Source organism: Rhinoderma darwinii, chromosome 4, assembly GCF_050947455.1.
Source record: "Rhinoderma darwinii isolate aRhiDar2 chromosome 4, aRhiDar2.hap1, whole genome shotgun sequence".
In the NCBI taxonomy this organism is placed as follows: domain Eukaryota; kingdom Metazoa; phylum Chordata; class Amphibia; order Anura; family Rhinodermatidae; genus Rhinoderma; species Rhinoderma darwinii.
Genome location: NC_134690.1, coordinates 171,493,337 through 171,519,768, shown reverse-complemented (window position 1 = coordinate 171,519,768; position 26,432 = coordinate 171,493,337). Strand labels below are relative to the sequence as shown.

General features: G+C 45.1%; 1 protein-coding gene across 1 annotated transcript; it reads right to left on the bottom strand.

Annotated features, from left to right (window-relative positions):
- Nucleotides 1-5,574: 5,574 nt before the first annotated feature.
- Nucleotides 5,575-26,012, bottom strand: EIF2B5 (eukaryotic translation initiation factor 2B subunit epsilon). Its single transcript, XM_075861875.1, has 16 exons — nt 25,795-26,012; nt 22,024-22,148; nt 20,307-20,492; nt 20,048-20,225; nt 19,710-19,790; nt 16,886-16,963; nt 15,956-16,268; nt 15,488-15,633; nt 15,270-15,408; nt 13,978-14,079; nt 12,646-12,753; nt 12,374-12,464; nt 12,119-12,242; nt 10,218-10,343; nt 8,194-8,304; nt 5,575-6,145 (listed from the first exon to the last, which is right to left on the bottom strand). The coding sequence occupies exons 1-16, from the start codon at nt 25,915-25,917 to the stop codon at nt 6,086-6,088; spliced, it is 2,091 nt and encodes a 696-aa protein (XP_075717990.1). The 5' UTR covers nt 25,918-26,012; the 3' UTR covers nt 5,575-6,085.
- Nucleotides 26,013-26,432: the final 420 nt, after the last annotated feature.

The following is a 26,432-nucleotide window of genomic DNA, read 5'->3' as shown; positions in this document are numbered from 1 at the left end:
AGTCGATGCAAATGACAGTCAGTATAATCTTCAAGCCATCAACCGTTGGAGTATAATGCTAATTTTATTGAACAAATCTCCTAATGATAACAGATTTTTTTTTAGAAGTAAAAACACACTGAAATGCACTGTTTCAAATTATTATGCACAACAGAGATCAAAACATTTTAAAGGTTGTAAAGAGAACTAAAATGGTAATTTGTTGAATTTGCAGCATCAGCAGGTCATATTTACAGAAATCAAAAGCTCTTTCAATCAAAAAAAACTTAACAGGCCAAGTTACATGTTAACATAGGACCCCTTCTTTGATATCACCTTCACAATTCTTGCATCCATTGAATTTGTGAGTATTTGGACAGTTTCTGCTTGAATATCTTTGCAGGATGTCAGAATAGCCTCCCAGAGCTTCTGTTTTGATGTGAACTGCCTCCCACCCTCATAGATATTTTGCTTGAGGATGCTCCAAAGGTTCTCAATAGGGTTGAGGTCAGGGGAACATGGGAGCCACACCATGAGTTTCTCTCCTTTTATGCCCATAGCAGCCAATGACACAGAGGTATTCTTTGCAGCATGAGATGGTGCATTGTCATGCATGAAGATAATTTTGCTACGGAAGGCACGGTTCTTCTTTTTGTACCATGGAAGAAAGTGGTCAGTCATAAACTCTACGTACTTTGCAGAGATCATTTTCACACCGTCAGGGACCCTAAAGGGGCCTACCAGCTCTCTCCCCATGGTTCCAGCCCAAAACATGACTTCGCCACCTCCTTGCTGACATCGCAGCCCTGTTGGGACATGGTGGCCATTCACCAACCATCCACTACTCCATCCATCTGGGCCATCCAGGGTTGCACGGCACTCATCAGTAAACAACACGGTTTGAAAATGAGTCTTCATGTATTTCAGAGCCCACTGCAACCGTTTCTGCTTGTGAGCATTGTTTAGGGGTGGCCGAATAATAGCTTTATGCACACTTGCAAACCTCTGGAGGATCCTACACCTTGAGGTTCGCGGGACTCCAGAGGCACCAGCGGCTTCAAATACCTGTTTGATGCTTTGCAATGGCATTTTAGCAGCTGCTCTCCTAATCCTATTAATTTGTCTGGCAGAAACCTTCCTCATTATGCCTTTATCTGAACGAACCCGTCTGTGCTCTGAATCAGCCACAAATCTTTTCACAGTACGATGATCACGCTTACGTTTTCTTGAAATATCCAATGTTTTCATACCTTGTCCAAGGTATTGCACTATTTCACACTTTTCGGCAGCAGAGAGATCCTTTTTCTTTCCCATATTGCTTGAAACCTGTGGCCTGCTTAATAATGTGGAAAGTCCTTCTTAAGTAGTTTTCCTTTGATTGGGCACACCTGGCAAACTAATTATCACAGGTGTCTGAGATTGATTACAATGATCCAAAGAGCCCTAAGACACAATACCATCCATGAGTTTAATTGAAAAACGAATAATTAAATGTTTATGACACTTAAATCCAATGTGCATAATAATTTAGAACACGGTGTAGTCAACACCTTGACTACCAAATGAAACCCACCCTTCACATCAGCCATACGGCTATATACGTTCCAACTGCCGATTGCTCGTGAAGTTGTCACGTATATAGGGGTAGGACGCCATTCCAGGGAACAGGACATGACTGGTCAGTATTTGTGATGCATTGATGTGGGGGATTGTGAAATCTCATCAACTTTGCACTTCATGTGGCGATACTTTGGCTATTTAAGTAGGAGTTCATTGGTATCTGTATTACTTAGAATATGGTTATTGATTATATACCAACTCACTAGCCACCGGCCACGCAGCCCGTTTTTTTGTCTCTAAACCACATTGTCTGTATATACTGCACTCTAGTATATCGTTTTTTCACGTCAGGTATATAACTATTTTATAGATTTGTATAACTTTTGTGATGCTTTGTATGTGTTGTGATCTTATTGTCACAACACTCATTTAGAAAATTAAATAAAGTATTTCTTTTTATCGAGCTAAAAGACTGTTTCAAATAGGTTTTCATGTATACTGTATGAGTACAGCTCTGTTACTTATTGGGATTATTAAAATCTTCAGGTAATGAATTTACATGCAGTGGTTATAGGTTGGCTTCTTTTACTATATTATGATATAGTCAACACCTTGACTACCAAATTAAACCCTTCATGTTAGCCATACGGCTATGTACGTGCAGTTGTCACATATATAAACATTGGCAGCGTTGAACGGGATTTAATGTGAGCAGCGCCGGACTTTCCTGTCTGCCCCCCAATGGCTCTATGTACATAGGCACTATCTACAGGGGACACTGGCGTATTCTACATGGGCACTGCTACTTTATATGTGGGCCCTATAACGGTTCTCACCCGTTTGTTCGTGGATCCTCGGTGTCATCTGGGAGACGGTGCTTGGTAGAGGTGGTCGGATGGATAGGCAGAAGTCAGGACAGGCAGCAGACCTCATAACGGGTATGGCAGCAATAGGTCAGGGTAGGCGTCGTAACGGTTAGTACCTATAATACCCCTTGGGCAGCGTAATAACCATAAGACATAATCTATAATTAAGAAATCCCCACTATCTGAGTGAAAATCTATCAAAATTGTTGTACTAATCACCATACATAAATTCTCAGCATAGTTGCATACCTGTGGCTGACATGATGGCTACTGATGATCTCAGAGAAAACACCTCGACGCGCGTTTTGCACCCTTTGTCAGGTGAATTGATTATCTCGGTTTCTGTTCAATTTTAAGTATGTTTTAAACTCTGTATGTACTTGTATGAGTATCTTTGGGAGAGTATTCCAATTGTGGAACAATAACATTTATATTTTTGGACTAACATATGTCTGAAAGACTTATTGTCTTGTGTATACATTAATATGAGGCGTATATAGGATTTCTCAGGCGTCGTAACGGGTATGGAAGCAATAGGTCAAGGCAGGCGGCAGGCAAGGATAGTCAAGTTCAGGCAGAGGTCAGCAACGGGAAATCCAGACAAAAGGCAGAAGGGATGGAAACGGAACCAGGGCACAGGGAAACTCACGGGGAACTTGGTTGAACAAGCATGGATGCAAGGAAGGAGGAACCTTAAATAGGAAGTCTTAGGAATTAAGGCGCGAGGATGACGGCCGCTGAGGGAGGTAAGGGCTGCACTTACCTGACGCCATCCAGGGCCAGCAGAGCGTCCGGATCGGGTAAGTGGAGCTCGGGATGAGCATGTGGTAATGGAGAACGCCTGAACCGGAGCAGAGGCCGTGGGGAAGGCGGGGAACGGCGTGGCAGTCGTTACACGCACTATATACAGTGGGCACTGTGGCACTATCTACATGGGCACTGTGTTTTCAGGGGGTTGGGACAAAAAACAAAAACCTACCGAATTCAATTCATCCATTATTTTTTTAACGGCTGTGAAAAACGGATGGCATATGGTCAGACAATGGATGAAAATTTGCAGACACACTTATGCAAAACGGCTATTTTTTTTTTTTTTTACTGTCGTGTCAACATAGTCTTAGCTTTTTTCATTCTCCCCTTACAGCGATCCAGGCTGATGGAAAAGGAAGAAGACTAATTGTCACAGAGATGCAACAGTGTATGTATGTATGTATGTATATATATATATATATATATATATATATATATATATGTATGCGTATAATATAGATAAACACAGTTGAGTCACATAATTACGACCAACAGCTAATATCTAGAGTAACGGCTGTGTGCAGCACGGACCGCAGCTAGACGGGCTGGGAGTGACTCAAGGTGCTGGTAGGTTGTCTCAGGTATCTGGAGCCATGCTGACTGCAGTGCATCCCACATTTACTGGAGGGTGCGTGGGGCAGGATCCATAGAGAACAAGACGATCGAGGTGGTCCCACAGATGCTCAATTGGGTTAAAGTTTGGTGAATTAGGGGACCAGGGAAAAACTTTGAAGTCTTAGTTGTGCTCTTCCAACCAGTCGGACAATTCTAGCCGTGTGACATGTCGCATCGTCTTGCTGGAAGATTCCATCTGCCCCAAGGAAGACAAAAAGCATGTATGGGTGGACATGATCTGAAACGATGGATTCATACCCAAATTGGTTCAGAGTGCCTTCCACATGGATAAGTGGACCTAGAGAATGCCATGAAAAAATTCCCCAGACCATAAGGGTATGTTCACACGGCGGGGGTCCGTAACGGCTGAAATTACGGGGATGTTTCAGCCTGAAAACATCCCCGTAAATTCAGCCGTACCGGCATGTGCAGGCGCTTGAACGCCGCGTCAATTACGGCCGTAATTAGCGCTGCTATTCATTGGAGTCAATGAATAGCGGCTCCAATTACGGCCAAAGAAGTGACAGGTCACTTCTTCTACGCGGGCGTCTATTTACGCGCCGTCATTTGACAGCGGCGCGTAAATATACGCCTCGTGTGAACAGACAAACGTCTGCCCATTGCTTTCAATGGGCAGATGTTTGTCAGCGCTATTGAGGCGCTATTTTCAGACGTAATTCGGGGCAAAAACGCCCGAATTACGTCCGTAAATAGGCCGTGTGAACATACCCTAACAGTGCCGCCACCAGCTTGTGTTCTGCCAGCAATGGTTGCAGGATGTTTGTTCCCTGATGTTTCTCACCTGAAACGCCACCGTCCATCAGTTTGATGAAGCAGAAAACATGACTTATCGGAGAAGGCAACCCTTTGCCAATCATCAATGGTCCAATTCTGATACTGCCGTGCAAAGTGAAGCCTTCTTTTCCTATATACCTTTGTTAGCATAGGAGCAGCGACCATTGTCTGTTTCAGAGCCCCATACACAGTAGGGTTCGCTGAACTGTTGTTTTAGACACACGTATGGTAGCTCCCTGGTTGACTTTCACAGTGAGCTGCTCCACTGTAGCGTGTCGTTCAGCACTCGCACACCTTTGTAGCCGACGTTCACCCCCCACATCAATGGCACGTGGTGCTCCGCAGTTTCATCGTCGGTTATTCCCAATGGTGCCATTTGTCCACTCATGATACACTTTCACCACAGCAGCACGCAAGCAGTTCTCAAACTGTGCTGTTTGAAAAATACTGCCACCCTTGGCCCTAAAAGCCAATAATCATCCCTTTTTGCAATTCTGATAAATCACCCCTTTTACCCATGGCAACGAGTGATATGTGTTCAGACAGCCTACCACACACCTTATATACTCACCAAGCCAGCCCACGACACACCACTTCCTTCATGGGCTACGCGCTGCCAATGACGAAAGTAGGAGGTGGTCATAATAATGTGGCGTGCGTGCGTGCGTGCGTACAAAAAAAGTTGGCTCTTTTCACATATTTGCTCATAATGAAAATAAAAAAACCATGGAATTAATTAAACTAATCTAGCCTCGTAAGTCTTGCAAAAAAACAAAGTAAAAAAAGTTACGATATTCAAAACGGTTGCTAGTTATTATAATTTAAAGAAGTACATATCAGAAATGGAAAATGTGACCTGAACATGGGCGCATCAATCATGAAAGGGTTAATAAAAAATGTTTTACATAAAAAAATATTCATACAGTGTAAACTGTAAATCCAAAGGCAGTCAAGATCCATATAGTCTTTATTTGTTCCCCGAAATAAATATTTGCACTCAAACACATCAGCTTTTAGCCCTGTGAAGGCAGATACTGGCACAGTTTGTCATATAGCAAACTCCTGACAGATTACCCTGGATCCAAGATTATGGAGGAGTTATCAGAGACAACTAACCAACATATCAGATGTTTGTAAATGATGTGTAGGAGAGAGTACAAAACTGTATGTTTTAGAGATGGTTGTTTTAAAATGAGCCCAAAGCGAGCAGTACAAAAGAACTATGCAAACTAGCATACACTTCTCACCCTGATGGAAGTGATGCTTATGTGGAAGGGACAGTCTAAATAATCCTTGGCAGTTAAATGATGTATTTGCATTTTGTGGCATGGAGGCCCATAAATAAATATAAATGGCCCATCCTCTGAAAGTAGTTCTTTGCATTCTGATTCATCAATAAAAAGGTGACTAGCCAACAAAAACATATGGGATTTGAGAAGGACGTATGGTCCCCATCCATATCACTCATCATCTGAAGATTCCTCCTCTGCTTCTTCCAACCACTGTATAAACTTCTGAAGCTGTATGAACAAATATGAAAATTAACAAAATATTGCAATCAGAAATTTAAATATAATCTGAAATAACCTTTACTTCATTACCATCTTAGACAATCTTATAGAAAGCTTGCACTACCTCCTCACGTCTCAATATCCAATCCCTTCAGACTGTAAATTAATTTGGGCATGACTTCCTTTCCTACTGTATCTTCATTGTTTTGCATATCTGAACGTGCACATTTAAATGGACAATAACTTTTGAAACAACTTATGCTGATCTAATAGTATACCTGATATAGATCAACTTTAAAATTTACTTAATGTTAAAATTCAGTTGTTTTATCCATGCAAATTCTGTGTGATTGCTATACCTAAATGGAGAGTACCAAGAGTCCCCCAATATATATATAATATGAATAATTATCCCTATTGGTGTATGATGTGTAGAGGGGGAGGGGCATACGAGCCCATGATAAGCATGGTGGTAACGGTGTGAAACCCGCTGAACGAAACAAATAACCTAAAGATCGGAGTCTGACACACCAGAGATCAATTAAAAAGGTATAGATTTATTATTGAATAGGATAAAAACAAACAAATCAATAAAAGCATAGAGATGATTACCATAGTACAGATGGACAGCCAAACAGTGATATGCAAAAAATGGCGCTGTATAGGCAATGAAGGGGCAGAGTTATGCAATAAGTAACACAAGGCACACAAATGTGCATGTATGAGGCCACAAAGGGCCAAGAGAGTCTGCTCCCCTGATGTCACATGTAACTATACATAAATATATGTAATCCCAACAACCAAACGAGAACAATCGGTGACAGTGACGAGGACACCCAGACGAAGGCTTCTGGCCGAAACACGCGTCGGGGTGTGACGCCAGATATTGTTGTTCCTGACATGGGTAAGGTTTTCAATGCACTGTGCAGAGTTAACATATGGCATTTACACTGCTATAGCCATTATTGAACCATACTATGTTTATCTTTCAATATACACTGATTGTTCTCGTGCTTGTTTGGTTGTTGGGATTACGTATATTTATGTATAGTTACATGTGACATCAGGGGAGCAGACTCTCTTGGCCCTTTGTGGCCTCATACATGCACATTTGTGTGCCTTGTGTTACTTATTGCATAACTCTGCCCCTTCATTGCCTATACAGCGCCATTTTTTGCATATCACTGTTTGGCTATCCATCTGTACTGTGGTAATCATCTCTATGCTTTTATTGATTTGTTTGTTGTTTTTATCCTATTTAATAATAAATTTATACCTTTTTAATTGATCTCAGGTGTGTCAGACTCCGATCTTTAGGTTCCTTAAATTCTGTGTGAAGTTACTGCCACTAACTGTCCCCCTTCCTGTAATCTGCTGTCGACCCCTGTTGTCAAGCAAAGTCCCTCTCTGGTTACAGAGCAGAATTGACAGAATGCAGAAAGTGGGGGTGAGTCTCTTCACTGCCTGCCAATAGAAGTCCATGAGGAGGGGAGGGGGAAAATGAGGAGGAAGCAAGAGCAAAGAGGGTGAGTCAGCAACAGACACGCTGCATTCAAGTCTAGGGAGAGGTGCAGGGGGAGGTAGCAGGAGCAGAGTGAGAAAGACACAGGATGCTGGGTAAGATTTCTGTGTCACCCCAGTGCTGGATTCTCAGCTAAACTGGTCTGTACTGCTCTATAATCTCCTCCATGCTGCTTCTACTGTATATATGTGGTAGATATAAGAGAGCAGATTCTACTATTCTGTGTGCAGTGTATAGAAAACATTACAGCAGTTAGGCTCCGCCCACTAGCTCAGAGACAGCTGAGAATTAGAGATAGAGAGGCTGCAGAGGGAAAAGCTGCTAAAAATATCATATACAAGTCATATAATGGCCAGAAATAGTGTTACATACATATGACAGCTTATTCTGAAAAGGCACCTGAAAAGTATAGTTTTCTATATGTACATTTATCTTCTCAACCAAATTTCAGAGCGCTAAGGAAGATTATGGCGCCATACAATACAAATGCTAATAAATGACAAGTACTACATGGAAACCATAAACACAATCTTACAGCTTGTTTTTTACGTAGCTGCCGTCCCTTTTCTGTTATTTCTGTTTGTGAAAACCAACGTAGAATCATCTCCTCTGCTATCACATCCTGCTGGTAAAATCCCATAAGAACCTGCGGGGTAAGGGACGTGACATTAGGCTTCCAATAACACAATGTACATTTCAATGGAAAGCTTTCTTTTCACGGTGAGAATTGCTGAATGAGATGCAAATGCGAAATCTAAACTAAAACCATCTTCAGACATGTTAAGAGTGACACGTCGTAAGAAGTTATCTGTGGGGTTCGTGAGTATGGATCTCCGACTATTGTAAATGAAAGAAACCACAGTGACCTAGAGTGCCCAAACCTCTTCTGACAGTTTTGTGCTTCTGTACTATGGATATATAAGTTCTAACACAATTCCTGTGTTACTTTACCAATGGCTCTCTAGCAACAGACTGTAAATTGCCTCTTTGTCAAAATGGACTAGAACATGCATGTTTATTCCAGTGGGGAGAGGGGAAATAGCCGCTGCCAGAGCTCTCTGACAATGGGTTATCTCCCATGGGAACAAAGATGTTGAAATCCAGCATGTCTGATCTGGCCTCCATTCACATTGGATCGTTGGCTGATCCTGCTGAAATTTGCAGGTTTGGCCGAGCTTTGCTAATGTGTATGAACACCTTTTGTTTGAAGTCACAGTGGAAGAGAAAGCTTCCACTTTGGGGTAACTAATTACCCCTGCTTCACATATACTTTTTTTTTCAAAATCGTGTGTTTTGCGGATTTTAAGTGGTGTTTTTTTTACATTGTAAATCATGTGATTCAAAGATCATGTAAGACTTTTCTTTGCAACACATGCTGTTTTCTAGAAAATCGCCACCACGAACGCGATATAAAATCGCAACACACATTGACACTTGTGTTTTTGTAAAGAGGAAAAAAAAAAGTATGGAGGTCTTATGGGACAAAATCACCAATAGATGATACAAAAAAACGCCAAAGCCAGGCTTGCTGCAATTTTGGACAAAACGTCACGGAGTTAAAATGAAAAAAAAGGCAAATTAAAAAACGCCAGGTTCGTATGGCGTTTTATATTTCCCTATTGACTCCAAACTAACTTCTGGCGGCAGTGTTATAACACTGTGTGTGAATCAACCCTTACAGAGAAATAGTTTTCATTTCCACTATTAATTCTATGCAAGTCGTTAAAATCACAGTTCCCTAAACACCAGCTTTCCAAAGAGGTGGCAGTGCTGGGAGGAACAAAGATCTATTGCGGGAACCCACTTTTAAGTAAAAAAAACATAACTAAAGTTTCATACAAAATGTTAAGGTCATGGACAGTGGCCCTTAGCCAGTGACCCACTGGAAGGAAGTTACTGGGATTGCGAAAATATGCATCCAATTTCTCGAGATTGAATTTCAGAGGTATTTATAACAAAACCTGCCACTTGTCTGTTAAAGGGGTTGTCCGGGCACGGACAACTGATGACCTATCCACAGGATAGGTCATCAGTATATGATCGGTGGGGGTCCAACACCCGGACCCCACACCGATCAGCTGCTCTGGCCGCCGGATGTTAGGCAGTATATGCAGAGTTCGGAGCCGGAAAATGATGGCTCGGACCACTGCATAACGGCCATACTGCAGAACAGCAACTCTGCTCCTATTCACTTGAATAGGAGCAGAGCTGCAGTACTGCAGCTTGGCCGCTATTCTGGACCGGAGCCATCTGCATCTGCCTCCGAACTCCGCATACACCGCCTAACATCTGGCAACCGGAACAGCTGATCAGTGCGGGATCCGAGTGTCGCCCCCCAAGATCATATACTGATGACGTATCCTGTGGATAGGTCATCAGTTGTCCGTGCCCGGACAACCCCTTTGAATACATGGTTTCTGCTTTATTTTCTTCATGATGAAAAAAATAATAACTTCTATTTAATGGCTATTTTGACTGGAAATACACACGTTATATGTTCCTGCAATATGATTATGCAATGTATAAGTAAAGTTATCTCTCACTTGGCTACTTTGTTACCTTTGCAATTGCTGCCCAAAGAGGTTCATAATCCAAAAAGAATTCTTCTACTGCACTAAGACAGCACAAGTGGTCAGACGCACGCTTTATGTAGTTCTTGAAAACTGGGGTCCATCTTTTTAGAAGCTGTGTAAATAGAAATACATCGTTGTTTTAAGGTAAGTTCACAACTGTATTTGAGGCTACATTTAAGAGCCTCTTGACACAGATTCCACCGAAAATCCCAGACAAAATAGCGCAGCATGCAGCACTATTTTATCACGGAAACCCGACGGAACCCATTAAAGTCAATATCGGGCGCCCTGCACTATGACGGAACAGAACAACGAAAATGAAAAACCGTGGTGTGAACATAGCCTAAAATGTTATTTTAATGTACATTAAAATTGTGGAAAACTTTTTCAATATCTTTCCATGTAGAGATACACTCTCATATGTGCTACTGTTCAGCCCAGGCATGATGTACATATTGTTGTCTTTGGTGACATAAGGTCTCCATGACAATACTGCACCTGACAAATCAGAAGCTGACATGCTGGCATCCGAATCTTAGTGCAGTGCAGACATTGAACCTGTAACTTTAAGTGATCACATCTCAGCATAGTGGTAAGTTATTAAAGGGGTCGTCTGCGCAGCACAACCCCTGTCCATATAACATTACTTTGTTATTTGGGTAATAAGTGACAACAAAGCATTTTCCATTAAGAGGCACCTCTTAACCCCTTAAGGACTGGTCTATTTTTGGCCTTAAAGGGGTTGTTCAGCCACGGAAAACTGATGACCTATCCCACAGGATAGGTCATCAGTATATGATCGGTGGGTGTCCGATACCCAGACCCCGCACCGATTAGCTGCTCCGACTGCCTCCGGGCTCTGGACGCCCATGCCGGAAGCAGAATGGCTCCGGTCACGGAATAGCGGCCGAGCTGCAGCACAGCCGCTATTCCGTGACCGGAGCCATCTGCTTCCGGCTCTGTATACTGCAAACCCTGCATAACATCCGGCGCCCGGAGGCAGACTGAGCAGCTGGGACCGGGTGTTGGACCACCACCGATCGTATTCTGATGACCTATCCTGTTGATAGGTCATCAGTTGTCTGTGCCTGGACATCCCCTTTAAGAAACAAGCTATTTTTTCATTCACATTTCAAGAGCCATAACTTTAATTTTTTGTCTATGCAGATGTAGGACGGCTTGTTTTTTGCGGGACGTGTTGTATGCTTCAATAGCACTATTTTGTGGCATATAAAATGAATTTATTAGCGTTTATTAATTATTTTGCAGAGGAATGCAATAAATTTTAAAAAAAAAGCTCTGCAATTACACCATGTTTATTGTGCAGCAAAAATAAGAATAATGTTGCTATGTGAGGACTTGTGGGGTACATATAATTTATTGACTCATTTTTTATCATTTTTTTGGTGGAAGGTTGGATGGGGAAAAAGAACTAGCAAATCCACCATAGTTTTTTTCATGCTGTGCACCGTCCAGCATAAATAATAGGATACCTTATGCTAGCGGCACCAATTTTTTTTTAATCTGTTGCAAACTATTTAAAAAAACAAAACATTTTTAATGAAGCGAGGGATTTTATTTACTTTTCGGGGGAAACGTTTTTTTTTTTTTTATTAAACTTAAAATTGTACCTTTTTTTTTGGTCCCACTAGGTGACTTAAAGCAGTGAACATTTTATCGCTTACATATTGCTTTGGAATACACATTTTTGCCTGTCAGTGTGCTTCTGGCATGGCCCAATAGACAGATGCTCATAGCAGACTCAAGTGGAGTATGTATAAATGTGTGCAGAGTCTGAGGAAGCGGAGTGACCAGATATAACTAAGAAACTCAGATGGCGTTAGATTATTTCAAAGCTTTCAGACATAATCCTTACACATAACTCACAGGTAGTATCACATTACAGTAAGGATTCACATCGAGTACTCCATTCAACTGCTGCAACGGGAACTCCAGGACCACTTTACATAAAGTTTGCATCACTTCCACGAGAGAGATGTTATAGGCATATCTGTAGGAAGAGGAACATTTCAGTTTACACACTACATTTTCTGCTTGTATGCAATACACAATAGCCCAATACACGCAGTACATCTTCATATCCTAAGAAAACTTGAATAAATAGCTTAGCTTCTAACTTACTTGAGAGAGTTGATTTCTAACACAAGATTATCACAGGAAATGTTTTCTTCCACACCTCTCTGCAACGTTCCCAAAACTTCATTCTGAAAAACTGTACAGTGAAAAACAGCATCAATATCAGAACCGAATAAAAGGAAAGACTTATTTACCCACAATCCTTTGCAGTGAGACTTAACATATCAATGACTTTCATAGACATTGTTTCGGGTTAGCCCACACAAATTAGCAATTCATGCGGACTACGTGGTAGTGGAGATTCAGAGAAGATATACCTTTAATGTCATCCAGAAGGGGGGAAGCGGGGCGGCTGTCAATTTGCTCTGAGCATACACTCTTTCCACTCTCACTATCACTGTCCTCCTCATAAGTAATTTTAAGACCTGAAAATAAAAAAACGGTTATAAGTAGATATGGAAGATATGTTTAAGTGCATATACTCAACAGATCGGAAAAGTCCAAGGTCTGACGTTGGCCATTAAATTTTCATCAGTGGATTCCATCGACTTCACCAGAATCCACCGGCAATCTTATGTCTGTGGCATCAGCCCAGATCTGGAGCCAATAAGATAGATTTTTGCAGTAGAGGCCATTTGATTACACAGAGATAAGCGGCACCGTAGGAGTCTGGCAGTCGATATATAGAAATAACATATACTTTGGTAAAAAATGTTAATAGGGAAATAGGACTGATAACTGTTGACCATACAATCTATTAATAGTTTGATCGTTATCCTAAGTCTATGGCCAGTATCAAAGGTTGCCACAACAGTCAACAACTTAAGGGGGTTTTACACAGGACGATTATCGGGCAGATGAACGTTCATATATAACACTCGTTGCCGATAATTGCCCTGTGTAAACGGGAACGATCAGCAGATGAACGAGCAAACGCTCGTTTATCTGCTGATCGCATAGTTTAAAAAAAGTTAAATATTATCGTTGTTGGCAGCACATCTCTGTGTAAACAGGGAGACGCGCTGCTGACATGATAGTATTGGAAGGAGAGAGAGCGATCGGAATAACGACCGCTCGTCCCCATCCATAGCTCCGTGTGACAGGAGGAAACGAGCGCCGATCAACGATGTCTCGTTGATTTGCGCTCAGCTGCACCGGCCAGTGTAAAAGGACCTTTAGATCTTATAGATATTGCCAATATTTCAGCAGAAGTGAAAAACCAATCTTTGCCTTTTCTCTGAGGAAAAAGGGCAAATTCATGACACTTTTTTCCTGCTGGTCGGTTCACAAATTCTGCATCAAAACACAGAATGTTTTACCGTAGAGCTATAAGCCCTGCACCTCTCGCAGACGTTGGCCAGTTTCACACGGCCGTATGAATCAGTATCTGTAAACCAAAAGCAGGAGCAGGTCCAAATCACGGAAGAGGTGGAAATCTTTACTTTTTCAATGTTTATTTTCCACACTGGGTTTTCGCTTCCAAATACTGATGCAGAATACTGCCAGGTGAAAGTGGTCATAGACATACGCGTGCACACCGCACAAAGTAGCAAAGTACAAGAGATGTTCGTTTCCGCTTCTCTTATTAGCACACTAAATATTCTTACTGAAATCGTTCAAGTAAAAGTTTATTCCATTAAACTACTCACCCCAAAGACTTTTCTGCAACTCTTCCTCCTCTTCATCTGGCATTGCTGAAGACTTCCACACATAACCCTCACCCTGTGATCCAACCTCTGCTTTAGTGTATACTGTTAAGAAAAAAAATGGTGTGCGAGTTTGTATTCCGAAAGGTGCCAAACGTTAAGTAATTCTTAAACAGAATGAAACGATATAGAATAAAAATACATAAATATAAGGCCTCATGCACACGAACATATTTTTTTCCTCCTGTAAATACTGGCGTAAATATGGGTCCTTTGTCACACGTATTCAACCCGTATTCCACCTGTATTTACGGACCCGTTTTCTCTGCACTAATCGGCAGCCCCTTCTCTCTATCAGTGCTGGAAAGAGAGAAGGGGCAGCCCTTTCGGGCAGAGTTTCCGTAGCGATTGAAAGTAAGAGAAGTTCATACGTACCGTTGTCTTGGTGATGCGTCCCTCATTTGACATCCAGTCCGACCTCCATGGATGACGCGGCAGTCCATGTGACCGCTGCAGCCTGTGATTGGCCTGTGATTCGCTGCAGCAGTCACATGGGATGAAACGTCATCCCGGGAGGCCGGACTGGAGGAAGAAGCAGGTAAGTTAACTTTTAATACTATTAACTCCAGCGGTAGTCACTGTCCCGGGTGCTGAAAGACTTACTGCCGATCAGTTAACTCTTTCAACACCCTCGACAGTGACTATCCCCTGACGTCGCCTAGCAACGCTCCCGTAATTACGGGTGCACACACGTAGCCATCCGTAATTACGGGAGCCCCATAGACTTCTATGGGCCTGCCCGGCCTGAAATAGGACATGTTCTATATTTTTCAACGGCACGGGCACCTTTCCGTAAGCATACGGGGAGGTACCCGTGGCCAATAGAAGTCTATGGGCCCGTAATTACGGCCCGTGATTAAGGGAGTTTTTACGTTCGTGTGCACGAGGCCTAAGGAACAAACCTGTCAAAGTGGATGGGCACACTATACATACAGCTATGACGCATAGGTGGAATATCCTATCACTGTATTTAGCATGCAGTACCCCAGAGAATACCAGTGCCAGGACTGCCTCCACATTATAGGAGTAAATACCAAGAATTTGTTACATTCCAGTATATACTTTCTAGGAATAGTGCCGACAGTGTTACCAGAGCTTATGTGATTTCACTATGCCGTCGGGTAATTGGCAGATGTCTCATGATAACCTTTCAGAATTGGAATTCAGCACAGCATAAAAAGTGCAGTGGCTTTATAGTTATTGCACTAAAAACTGCTTATTATGGTCTTCATTACCTTTGACCTTTGATTGTTCCTCCTTTTTGCCAGTCGTTGCATCATCACTAAATTCATCATCATCCTCCTCATCCTCATCTGGATGATGCAGAGAAATAACAGTGTTCTCCGGCAGCTCTAGATCAGGGCCAACTATGACCTAAAGGTTGACAAAGTAAAGATTATTACGGAGGTATTGAATTTGGTTTGAGAGAGTAGTGGTGAGGTCTTTTCATTACCTTTGAGGTCAGGACGCAGTGTTCACTGATCTTCACTCTTTTCTTTACAATAACGTTACTGCAAAGTACAGATTTTCTAATTGTGACATCATCTTCAATGCGAACATCATCCCAGATATACACGTTGTCCAGAACTACTCGATCACCTAGGAAAAGAAAGAATGTGAGACAGTTTGAATGTAGATCAGCATGCAATAGTAGTAATAGCTCTGTGCTGGTGATGGTCAAAAGTCCAATAAATAGGTGTCTCCGCTTTCCTAATACTAGAGGTATACATTGAATCAGGTCACTGGTTAGCTGCAGAACTGGCAACACTATCGTCCACTGAAAAGGATGTTATGTTCAGAATACTTTGCCAAATTAGGCATACATGACACATAACATAACACTTCTCATCTAAATGATAGCATATCCCCCCTCTCTCAACCCCTTCTTCAATAATATCACATTTCATCAGTCATAGCTCACCAATTCTGCAGTTCTTCCCAATACTGGTATTGCTGATGCTGCATGTTGACCCAATTGTCGTATTGCTCCCAATTAGTACATTCTCACGCAGGACACTGCCATGGCCACGGCTGACCTCTGACCCTCTGTAAATATTGTGGCGAGAGTGTGTGTAGCGTTGTTCCTCCTGGTCAGTGAAGTTTGTCTCAGGAGTTATAGGATACAGCCAGCGGCACAGGATGTCAGAAGTTACAGCCTCATACATTGACAGGTTGGATACACGAGCACCATATTCTTCCTGAGTCACATAGAGGTGTATCTGATTTCCCAAGATCTGCATAAAAGAATAATGTCTTATAACAAGCTACACTAGCATGTTCAAAATAAACACCAACATGGGTATGTTCTGTGTGAAAATTCTGCAGCGTTTTCGCAGGAGAAATTGAGAATCTGCAGCGCAGGTCAATTTCCGCACCATTTTTCTGCGTATTTTCTACGCAGCGTGTGGATGACATTTATTCAAATCACATCCACTTTGCTGCTACTGTAATACACCGGAATTGCCTGCACTAAATTTCCACAGTATTCACGCTACATGTGAACTTAGCCTTAAATATAAAGTTTGGTTGAGTGTTCAAGTTTATTTCCCTTTCAAATTAGAAAAGAAAATCGCCATTGCGTCAGTAATTTCTTAGCTATTAGTTTTTCTGGGAAAGTTGCTCAATGATCAATATGGCAGCCAATACAGCAAACATGGAAGCCATAAATAATCTTTAGCAGTTTACCAAATAGCAGTTCTGCTTTAATGCTCAGGTATGGGACGGGGGGTGGTGGGGGGGGGGGGGGGGGGGATCTACCAATATGTTCGTTCAGACTCTCCTTCTAGATGACTGTTTACGGAAAGTAAAAATTATTCAGAACATCTGACACCCTCCCCCACGTTTTACTCACCTCTTCATTAACAAGGATGCCCCGAACAAAATCATCCCTAGTTTGATAGTCAAAATTGTCTGTAAACAGCTCTGCAACCTGTGAAGTAGTAAATGTAGAAAAGAAAACATAAATACTCAATCAAATCATCTAGAAAATCACTTTAACTTTTAATCAGAGCTCAACATATATCTCTGGTTTGGCAGTTTGCAGGATGGTATATCTGATAACTGCATTGCCAGCAATTCACAATATACTCTCACTAGCCACATTCGCATGATTCTAATCTACAGGAGGTCAGCAGAAAAAAATAGGTTGCAGGTGCCCTCAACTCCCATCAAACTATAGTACACTTTACTGTAATCTGTAGCCATTTCTCCTTAAAGGTAGTGGGTCTCATGTTTAATTCTTGTAATGTATGCTATTTGCACGATTTGCTGTGTTGGGTAATATATATATATATATATATTTTTTATTTTTTTAATTTTTGTTAGGCTTCGGTCACATCTGCATCAGGGCGACGTTCCGTCGGAACGGAGCCCTGACTGACACAAACTGAAACCATACGTTTCCGTTTCCATCGCCATTGATTTCAATGGTGATGGAATAGTCAACTACGTTATTCATTCCGTCAAAACGACGGAACCCTTGCACAAGGGAGACAAACTGAAACCATTGGCACCGGATCCGTCACCATTGAAATCAATGGTGATGGAAACGGAAACCTATGGCTTCAGTTTGTTTCAGTCAGGGCTCTGTTCCGACAGAAAGCTCAGACGGAACGTCGGAACAGAGCCCTGACGCAGATGTGAACATAGCCTTATCTGTGCGGTGAATATATTTATACCTGGATCCATGTGTATCTCCAAATGTTGTACCAGGGGCACTGGATGCAGGGTGGGGGGATTCTATTGTTTTGGTTGTAATTTGTAATGTTTTCAAAATACAAAATACCCAATAGTAAAAATTATTTGACTATAAAAAAAGAAAAGAAGAAAAAGGCCCTGTTCACACGGAGTTTTTTTACATGTTTTTTGACACGGAAAACGGGTCGGAAAACGCGCCAAAAACGACCCAAAATGACTCCCATTGATTTCAATGGGAGACGGAGGCGTTTTTTTTACCGCGAGTAAAAAAAACACCTCACGGCAAAAAGAAGGGACATGACCCTTCTTGATGCGGTTTCCTCGTCCAAAACCGCATTGAAAGCAATGGGGACACGTCAAAAAACACCTCGAACTAGTGAGGTGTTTTCTGACGAGTATATTGCCGAGTGTTTTGGAGGAGTTTCTTGCAGGAGTCGTCTCCTGCTGCTAGTCCAGCCCAGAAAGGGGCTGTCATTTCCTGTCTGCTCGTGGAGCCTGAAAAACATCGTGGACAGAACTCAGGGATACAGAAAACCGAAGTCCTGCATCCAAATCGAATACAAGTAAGTGCAATTGCTCCTATGCTCCATACATGCTACACATGTATGGAGCTGTGCATTTTTGTTTTTTCGATTTTTTTTTTCAATTTTTTTATTTTTAATTTTTTTATTTTGTTATGCAGTTGTTCATGTATGTCATCTCTCTCTTTTTATTTTTTTTTAACATTTCAGGAACAGAAATGACGACAGCAGGGGTGTACCACCGAATGGACATTGATGTTGGGAAATTGATTCAAGAAGTAAGTATACTTTTTTTTTTTTAATGTGGGCCTGTTCACATCAGCGTGGTCTCCGCTGAGGGGTTCCGTCGGTGCTTTCAGTCAGGGGAACCCCTCAACGGAAAGGCAAGTGTGAAGTGGTGACAGATCCGTTGCTAATGGTTTCTGTTTGTCCCCGTTGTGCAAAGGGTTCTGTCGTTTAGACGGAACCAATACCGCAGTGTAGGGAATCCCATTAGCAACGGATCCATCAGCATTGAAGTCAATGATGATGCAAACAGAAAACAATGTTTTTTTTAATGTGGGCCTGTTCACATCAGCGTGGTTTCTGCTGAGGGGTTCCGTCGGTGCTTTCAGTCAGGGGAACCCCTCAACGGAAAGGCAAGTGTGAAGTAAGTTCCGTTTGCATCACCATTCATTTCAATGGTGACAGATCCGTTGACAGAAGGATGTCAGGCTGGGTTCACACGACCATGTTACGTCCGTAATGTACGGAACGTATTTCAGCCGGAAGACCCGGACCGAAGACAGTGCAGGGAGCCGGGCTCCTAGCATCATAGTGATGTACGACGCTAGGAGTCCCTGCCTCGCTGCAGGACAACTGTCCCGTACTGAAAACATGATTACAGTACGGGACAGTAGTTCCACGCAGAGGCAGGGACTCCTAGCGTCGTACATCACTATGATGCTAGGAGCCCGGCTCCCTGCACTGTCTTCGGTCCGGGTCTTCCGGCCGAAATACGTTCCGTACATTATGGACGTAACATGGTTGTGTGAACCCAGCCTCATGCGTGTGAAAACCTCGGCAAAAACAGCCTGAAAAACCGCCTGGAAAACCGCCTCAAAAACCACATCAAACATGAAAACCTCCAGGGTCAGTTTTTACAGGAGGAATTTTCCTCCTGCAAAAAACTCCGTGTGAACAGGGCCAAAGGGAGGCTTTTCTCCTGAGCAAGACTTCCCCTGGCGAGAACAGCTGGTCGCCATGGATGAAAGAAGCCGGACCTGCGGTGATCAGCCGCGCAGGCTTTGTTTTAAAAAGGTGTAGTCTTCATGGCCATTGTTGGTGGCCTTCAGTGAAGTTGTGAGAATATGAATACAACTAGTAAAAGTGTATTAGAAAACAAGATGTATATTGCAAATATCTGCTTATGCTTACTGAAGAGATCTGCAATGGCAGTGACAACAAATATTCACTTACCTGGGGAGAGCAGATGCTAATGTGACAGTCCAGCAAATCATGACGCAGCTCTATCTCATCGGCCTTACTCTGGAAGATGCTCTATAAATAGACAGAAAACTGGGTATTATAACAAGAATGATCGAGAACCAATACTACTCTAGGGAAGCATCTAAAAAAACAAAGAGCTGGAAGATAGTTCTATATAAAATGCTCACATTTTACATATCGTGGTGCCTTACTAAATATAAGGCTGTGCTAAAGAGGCCTACCTAGATCCACTGCGCTAAAATATGAGGGGTTATGTGACCAGTATATAGTTTCTACAAGCAGACATGGATAAAAGGCTGATCTCTAACCGTTGGAAAGTGGTAGCGCTTCAAGTCCTGGCTTTTTTGGTACAACAGCACTCTTTTGGTCTGGCTATCCACAGCAATGATGACATCATCCTCTTGACACCTTGTGGGGTGCACTGGTGAGGACTCCTTGAGGATCATAGTCATAACTGAAATATTCTTCTCTAGCTTCCGACGAGTCCTGAAAGAAAGTATGAAGGCAGATTAAGAAGTGCCCAAGGAAATCCAATTAAAGAGTCCTATGGAAATGTCAATTTCTGACCTGTGCTCCTCCAAAGCTGCTTCAATGTTTATATTAGACACCACATCCCCTGTGACCAACACAAAGTCTGAGCGCACCAAGGATTTGGCATCCACATCTCGGAGGACATCTCCAAGAGAGCGGTAAAGTTCTGAGGTCACTACCCGCACTACATTGGAGCTTGTAGCCTGACACCACTTGGAATTCCTGCCAAGGGACAAATCATTTTAGAAAGCAGCTTAATATATACTAGTCATCGCTATATGTAATAGAAGACAACATCCTGTGTTACTCACTGAACAAGAGCTTTTACATGTTTCCGCATAAATAATGAAACAAAAGACAGTCCCATCTTGACAAAGGTGATATTCTAGTAAGGCTGGCCACAGACATAAGATAGCGGCAGTTCATCGGACAGCCACCATCCCCAACTTTCTTATTAACGTGTTCCGGTATGTGAGTCATTATTGCGGAGTCCTCCATAGGGAAAGCCGCTGTATGCAGCTGGTGGTTCGATGCTCTGGCTGATTGGGCTAGGGCATTTACTTGAATGTGAGAAGGCTGTAATAATGTGAACCGCCACTACAATTGTGTCGGCGATTCACAGTACGGAGCAGGTAAGGAATGAAGGGGAAGGAGCGCTCGTATGAATACATGTCGGACCCCCACACATCAGATATTGATGGCCTATCCTGAAGATAGGCCATCAATTTCTTCTTATGGAAAATCCCTTAAAGAGACTCTGTCACCACATTATAAGTGCCCTATCTCCTATATAAGGAGATTGTCGCTATAATGTAGGTGACAGTAATGCTTTTTATTTACAAAATCAATCTATTTTACACCACTTTAAGAGCGATTTTTAGCTTTATGCTAATGAGTTTCTTAATGACCAAGTGGGCGTGTTTTTACTTTAGACCAAGTGGACGTTGTACAGAGGAGTGTATGACACTGACCAATCAGAATCATGCACTCCTCTCCATTCATTTACACTGCACTAGCGATATAGTTATAACATTACTGCAGTGTCCTGATAATCAATATACATCACTACCAGCCTGGACGTGATGTTTATTCAGAATCCTGACCACTTCTGAATATTTTCTGTGAGATTCCAGCAAGGTAAACGTAATCTCGTTTGAAATGACAGGTTACATCGTAATCTCGCGAGATTACGTTTGACTTGCTGTAAATCCCACAGAGACGCTACAGACGTGTCAGGATTCTGAATACACATGACGTCCCGGCTGGAGGTAATGTATATTCATTATCAGGACACTGCAGTAATGTTAGGGTTTGTGTATGAGGCTGCACATAGTGATATAACTATATCGCTAGTGCAGTGTAAATGAATGGAGAGAAGTGTATGACGCTGATTGGTCAGCGTCATACACTCCTCTGTACAACGCCAACTTGGTCTAAAGTAAAAACACGCCCACTTGGTATAAAGTAAAACACGCATTAAGAAACTCATTAGCATAAAGCTAAAAATCGCTCATAAAGTGGTAAAAATAGATTGTTTTGCTAAATAAAAAGCATTACTGTCACCTACATTATAGCGCCAATCTCTTTATATAGGACATAGGGCACTTATAATGTGGTGACAGAGGCTCTTTAATGATATCGCACATGTGGGAAAATTTAATTGTAATTCCGTCATGTCAAAAGGAAAAGATTGATTGAAAAGATAGCTTTTGCTTATGTTTTGACTTTACCATCATTTTAGCTTCTCTTTTACCTTAGATGCTCTTTTATCTCATTTGCCATCCAACAGCAAAACACAAATGTTTCTTTAACACCAGTGGCAGTGAGGAATTCCAAGGTATAATCAATCAAAGCCACATTAGCCAATGGTAGAAGAACCTGTAATAATAAAAATATTGAAATAAGTATACAGAATAATGACAGAAAACATTATACTGAAGATCAGAAACATGTAAGGCTTCGTTCACTTCTGCGCTAGGGCCCCGTTCCGACGGAAAGCTCTGACGGAACGTCGGAGTGGAGCCCTAACGGATATGTGAACGAAGCCTAACATGTAGTAAGCACAAAAAATGTATATACTAGATGCAGCACTGGCCAATAACAACTTTAAAGCACTTAAATAACTTTTCTAAAAAATGCCCTAATGGTGCAATGGCAGCCACAGAACCCAGCTCCACCTCCAATCACAGGGCGTCAGTTGCTGTATTGCTGGCTGATAAGAGATCACTTGAGGAGCTTATGGAGGTCAGTAAGCAGGGGTGCTCTGTTCTCCATACAATGCATGGTTCCTGAGGAACCTTAGATAGGAGTTTAGGGGGCACCGCTACTTCTTACCTTATAGTTTTCCTGGTAGCGGCAGGAGGGCGGGGGAAGGACGTTGTCAATTAGTGGCAGGACGGCTGGGGGAGGACGTTATCAATCAGCGTCAAGAGGGCGGGGGAGGACGTTGTCAATCAGCGGCGAGAGGGTGAGGGGAGGGCGCTGTGAATCAGCAGCAAGGGGAGGATGTTGACAACCAGTGGTGGGAAAATGGGGGGCATTAGGGAGGACGTTGTCAATCAACCGCAGGCACGAGGGAAAGGACGTTGTCAATCAGCGGCAGGGGGGGAGGGCACTGTCAATCAGCGGCAGGGGGGGAGGGCACTGTCAATCAGCGGCAGGGGGGGGAGGGCACTGTCAATCAGCGGCAGGGGGGGAGGGCACTGTCAATCAGCGGCAGGGGGGGAGGGCACTGTCAATCAGCGGCAGGGGGGGAGGGCACTGTCAATCAGCGGCAGGGGGGGAGGGCACTGTCAATCAGCGGCAGGGGGGGAGGGCACTGTCAATCAGCGGCAGGGGGGGAGGGCACTGTCAATCAGCGGCAGGGGGGGAGGGCACTGTCAATCAGCGGCAGGGGGGGAGGGCACTGTCAATCAGCGGCAGGGGGGGAGGGCACTGTCAATCAGCGGCAGGGGGGGAGGGCACTGTCAATCAGCGGCAGGGGGGGAGGGCACTGTCAATCAGCGGCAGGGGGGGAGGGCACTGTCAATCAGCGGCAGGGGGGGAGGGCACTGTCAATCAGCGGCAGGGGGGGAGGGCACTGTCAATCAGCGGCAGGGGGGGAGGGCACTGTCAATCAGCGGCAGGGGGGGAGGGCACTGTCAATCAGCGGCAGGGGGGGAGGGCACTGTCAATCAGCGGCAGGGGGGAGGGCACTGTCAATCAGCGGCAGGGGGGGAGGGCACTGTCAATCAGCGGCAGGGGGGGAGGGCACTGTCAATCAGCGGCAGGGGGGGAGGGCACTGTCAATCAGCGGCAGGGGGGGAGGGCACTGTCAATCAGCGGCAGGGGGGGAGGGCACTGTCAATCAGCGGCAGGGGGGGAGGGCACTGTCAATCAGCGGCAGGGGGGGAGGGCACTGTCAATCAGCGGCAGGGGGGGAGGGCACTGTCAATCAGCGGCAGGGGGGGAGGGCACTGTCAATCAGCGGCAGGGGGGGAGGGCACTGTCAATCAGCGGCAGGGGGGGAGGGCACTGTCAATCAGCGGCAGGAGGGGAGGGCACTGTCAATCAGCGGCAGGGGGGGAGGGCACTGTCAATCAGCGGCAGGGGGGGAGGGCACTGTCAATCAGCGGCAGGGGGGGAGGGAACTGTCAATGAGGGCAGGGAGGGAGGGCACTGTCAATGAGGGCAGGGAGGGAGGGCACTGTCAATGAGGGCAGGGAGGGAGGGCACTGTCAATGAGAGCAGGGAGGGAGGGCACTGTCAATGAGGGCAGGGGGGGGAGGGCACTGTCAATGAGGGCAGGGGGGGAGGGCACTGTCAATCAGCGGCAGGGGGGAGGGCACTGTCAATGAGGGCAGGGGGGGAGGGCACTGTCAATGAGGGCAGGGGGGGAGGGCACTGTCAATGAGGGCAGGGGGGGAGGGCACTGTCAATGAGGGCAGGGGGGGAGGGCACTGTCAATGAGGGCAGGGGGGGAGGGCACTGTCAATGAGGGCAGGGGGGGAGGGCACTGTCAATGAGGGCAGGGGGGGAGGGCACTGTCAATCAGCGGCAGGGGGGGAGGGCACTGTCAATCAGCGGCAGGTGGGGAGGGCACTGTCAATCAGCGGCAGGGGGGGAGGGCACTGTCAATCAGCGGCAGGGGGGGAGGGCACTGTCAATCAGCGGCAGGGGGGGAGGGCACTGTCAATCAGCGGCAGGGGGGGAGGGCACTGTCAATCAGCGGCAGGGGGGGAGGGCACTGTCAATCAGCGGCAGGGGGGGAGGGCACTGTCAATCAGCGGCAGGGGGGGAGGGCACTGTCAATCAGCGGCAGGGGGGGAGGGCACTGTCAATCAGCGGCAGGGGGGGAGGGCACTGTCAATCAGCGGCAGGGGGGGAGGGCACTGTCAATCAGCGGCAGGGGGGAGGGCACTGTCAATCAGCGGCAGGGGGGAGGGCACTGTCAATCAGCGGCAGGGGGAGGGCACTGTCAATCAGCGGCAGGGGGGGAGGGCACTGTCAATCAGCGGCAGGGGGGGAGGGCACTGTCAATGAGGGCAGGGGGGGAGGGCACTGTCAATCAGCGGCAGGGGGGAGGGCACTGTCAATGAGGGCAGGGGGGGGGGCACTGTCAATCAGCGGCAGGGGGGAGGGCACTGTCAATCAGCGGCAGGGGGGGAGGGCACTGTCAATCAGCGGCAGGGGGGGAGGGCACTGTCAATCAGCGGCAGGGGGGGAGGGCACTGTCAATCAGCGGCAGGGGGGGAGGGCACTGTCAATCAGCGGCAGGGGGGGAGGGCACTGTCAATCAGCGGCAGGGGGGGAGGGCACTGTCAATCAGCGGCAGGGGGGGAGGGCACTGTCAATCAGCGGCAGGGGGGGAGGGCACTGTCAATCAGCGGCAGGGGGGGAGGGCACTGTCAATCAGCGGCAGGGGGGGAGGGCACTGTCAATCAGCGGCAGGGGGGAGGGCACTGTCAATCAGCGGCAGGGGGGAGGGCACTGTCAATCAGCGGCAGGGGGGGAGGGCACTGTCAATCAGCGGCAGGGGGGGAGGGCACTGTCAATCAGCGGCAGGGCACTGTCAATCAGCGGCAGGGAACTGTCAATCAGCGGCAGGGAACTGTCAATCAGCGGCAGGGAACTGTCAATCAGCGGCAGGGAACTGTCAATCAGCGGCAGGGAACTGTCAATCAGCGGCAGGGAGTCTGTCACTACTTTATAATGTCCTCAAATAGGGCAGGATAAAACTGCCCACAGAGTCCCTTTAAGGAAATATCACTAAACGAATAGAAAACACATGTAAACACACACAAAATATCCTAACATCACCAATAAACATCAGGTAGTCTATATATGGACAAGGCTGGCAGTATAACGTTTCTATAACACAGGTATAAGAAAACCAATTAACACATAAACTGAAAGAGAACGATCCAGCGGAAGCACAGCTCGTTTTTCCCGGTACAGATACGGGCACTGTGGCCGGCCAGCTTTTACACGTTATCTGTCAGCCATTCCTGCTCTTCAACCTTTCCCCACATAACACTTCGCTCACCCGGGGCCGATCCTTGGTGATAGGGTAAAACCTCCTGTTGAAGCTGTCAGCGATAAGCACGGCCTGAAGGGGGGGCAGCTCATCGTCTCCCCCTGCACCGCGTTTACCAACACGCGAAGCCATGTTATTCACGCATGCACTAGTCAGCCTTTTCGGCCACCGTACTCGGTGTCACCTGGCGCCGCCTATAGTGGCCTGGAAGGGACAAAAACGGGCAATTTGTCCATTCATGGATTCAGCCATCTTGTTACACCCAAAGGCATTGGGCATGTCCACAACGAGGCATAGCGCAACCGCAGGACAGTCACAGAACAGCACGTTGCTACTAGGGATTTTGCAGTCATAGTTACACGAAAATAGAAAACCACGCTGCTTAGTTTTTTATTTTTTCTTCTTCTATCTTCTTAATGTGCCATTAGACATGAAGACAACCTTTGTCCATATGAGGTTGGACATATGGACTTCCCGCCCCCGTTTAGGACCCCCCTCTATAATCCAGACCAAACAGCCATTGTTTTAAGATTCTCTCCCGCTCTGCTAAATTCAGCTCATACTGTACATACCTCCCAACAGTACCGGATGACCGGGGCTATGTCCCACTGTCCGTGCCCTCAGGACGCAGATACAGTTGAATCCAA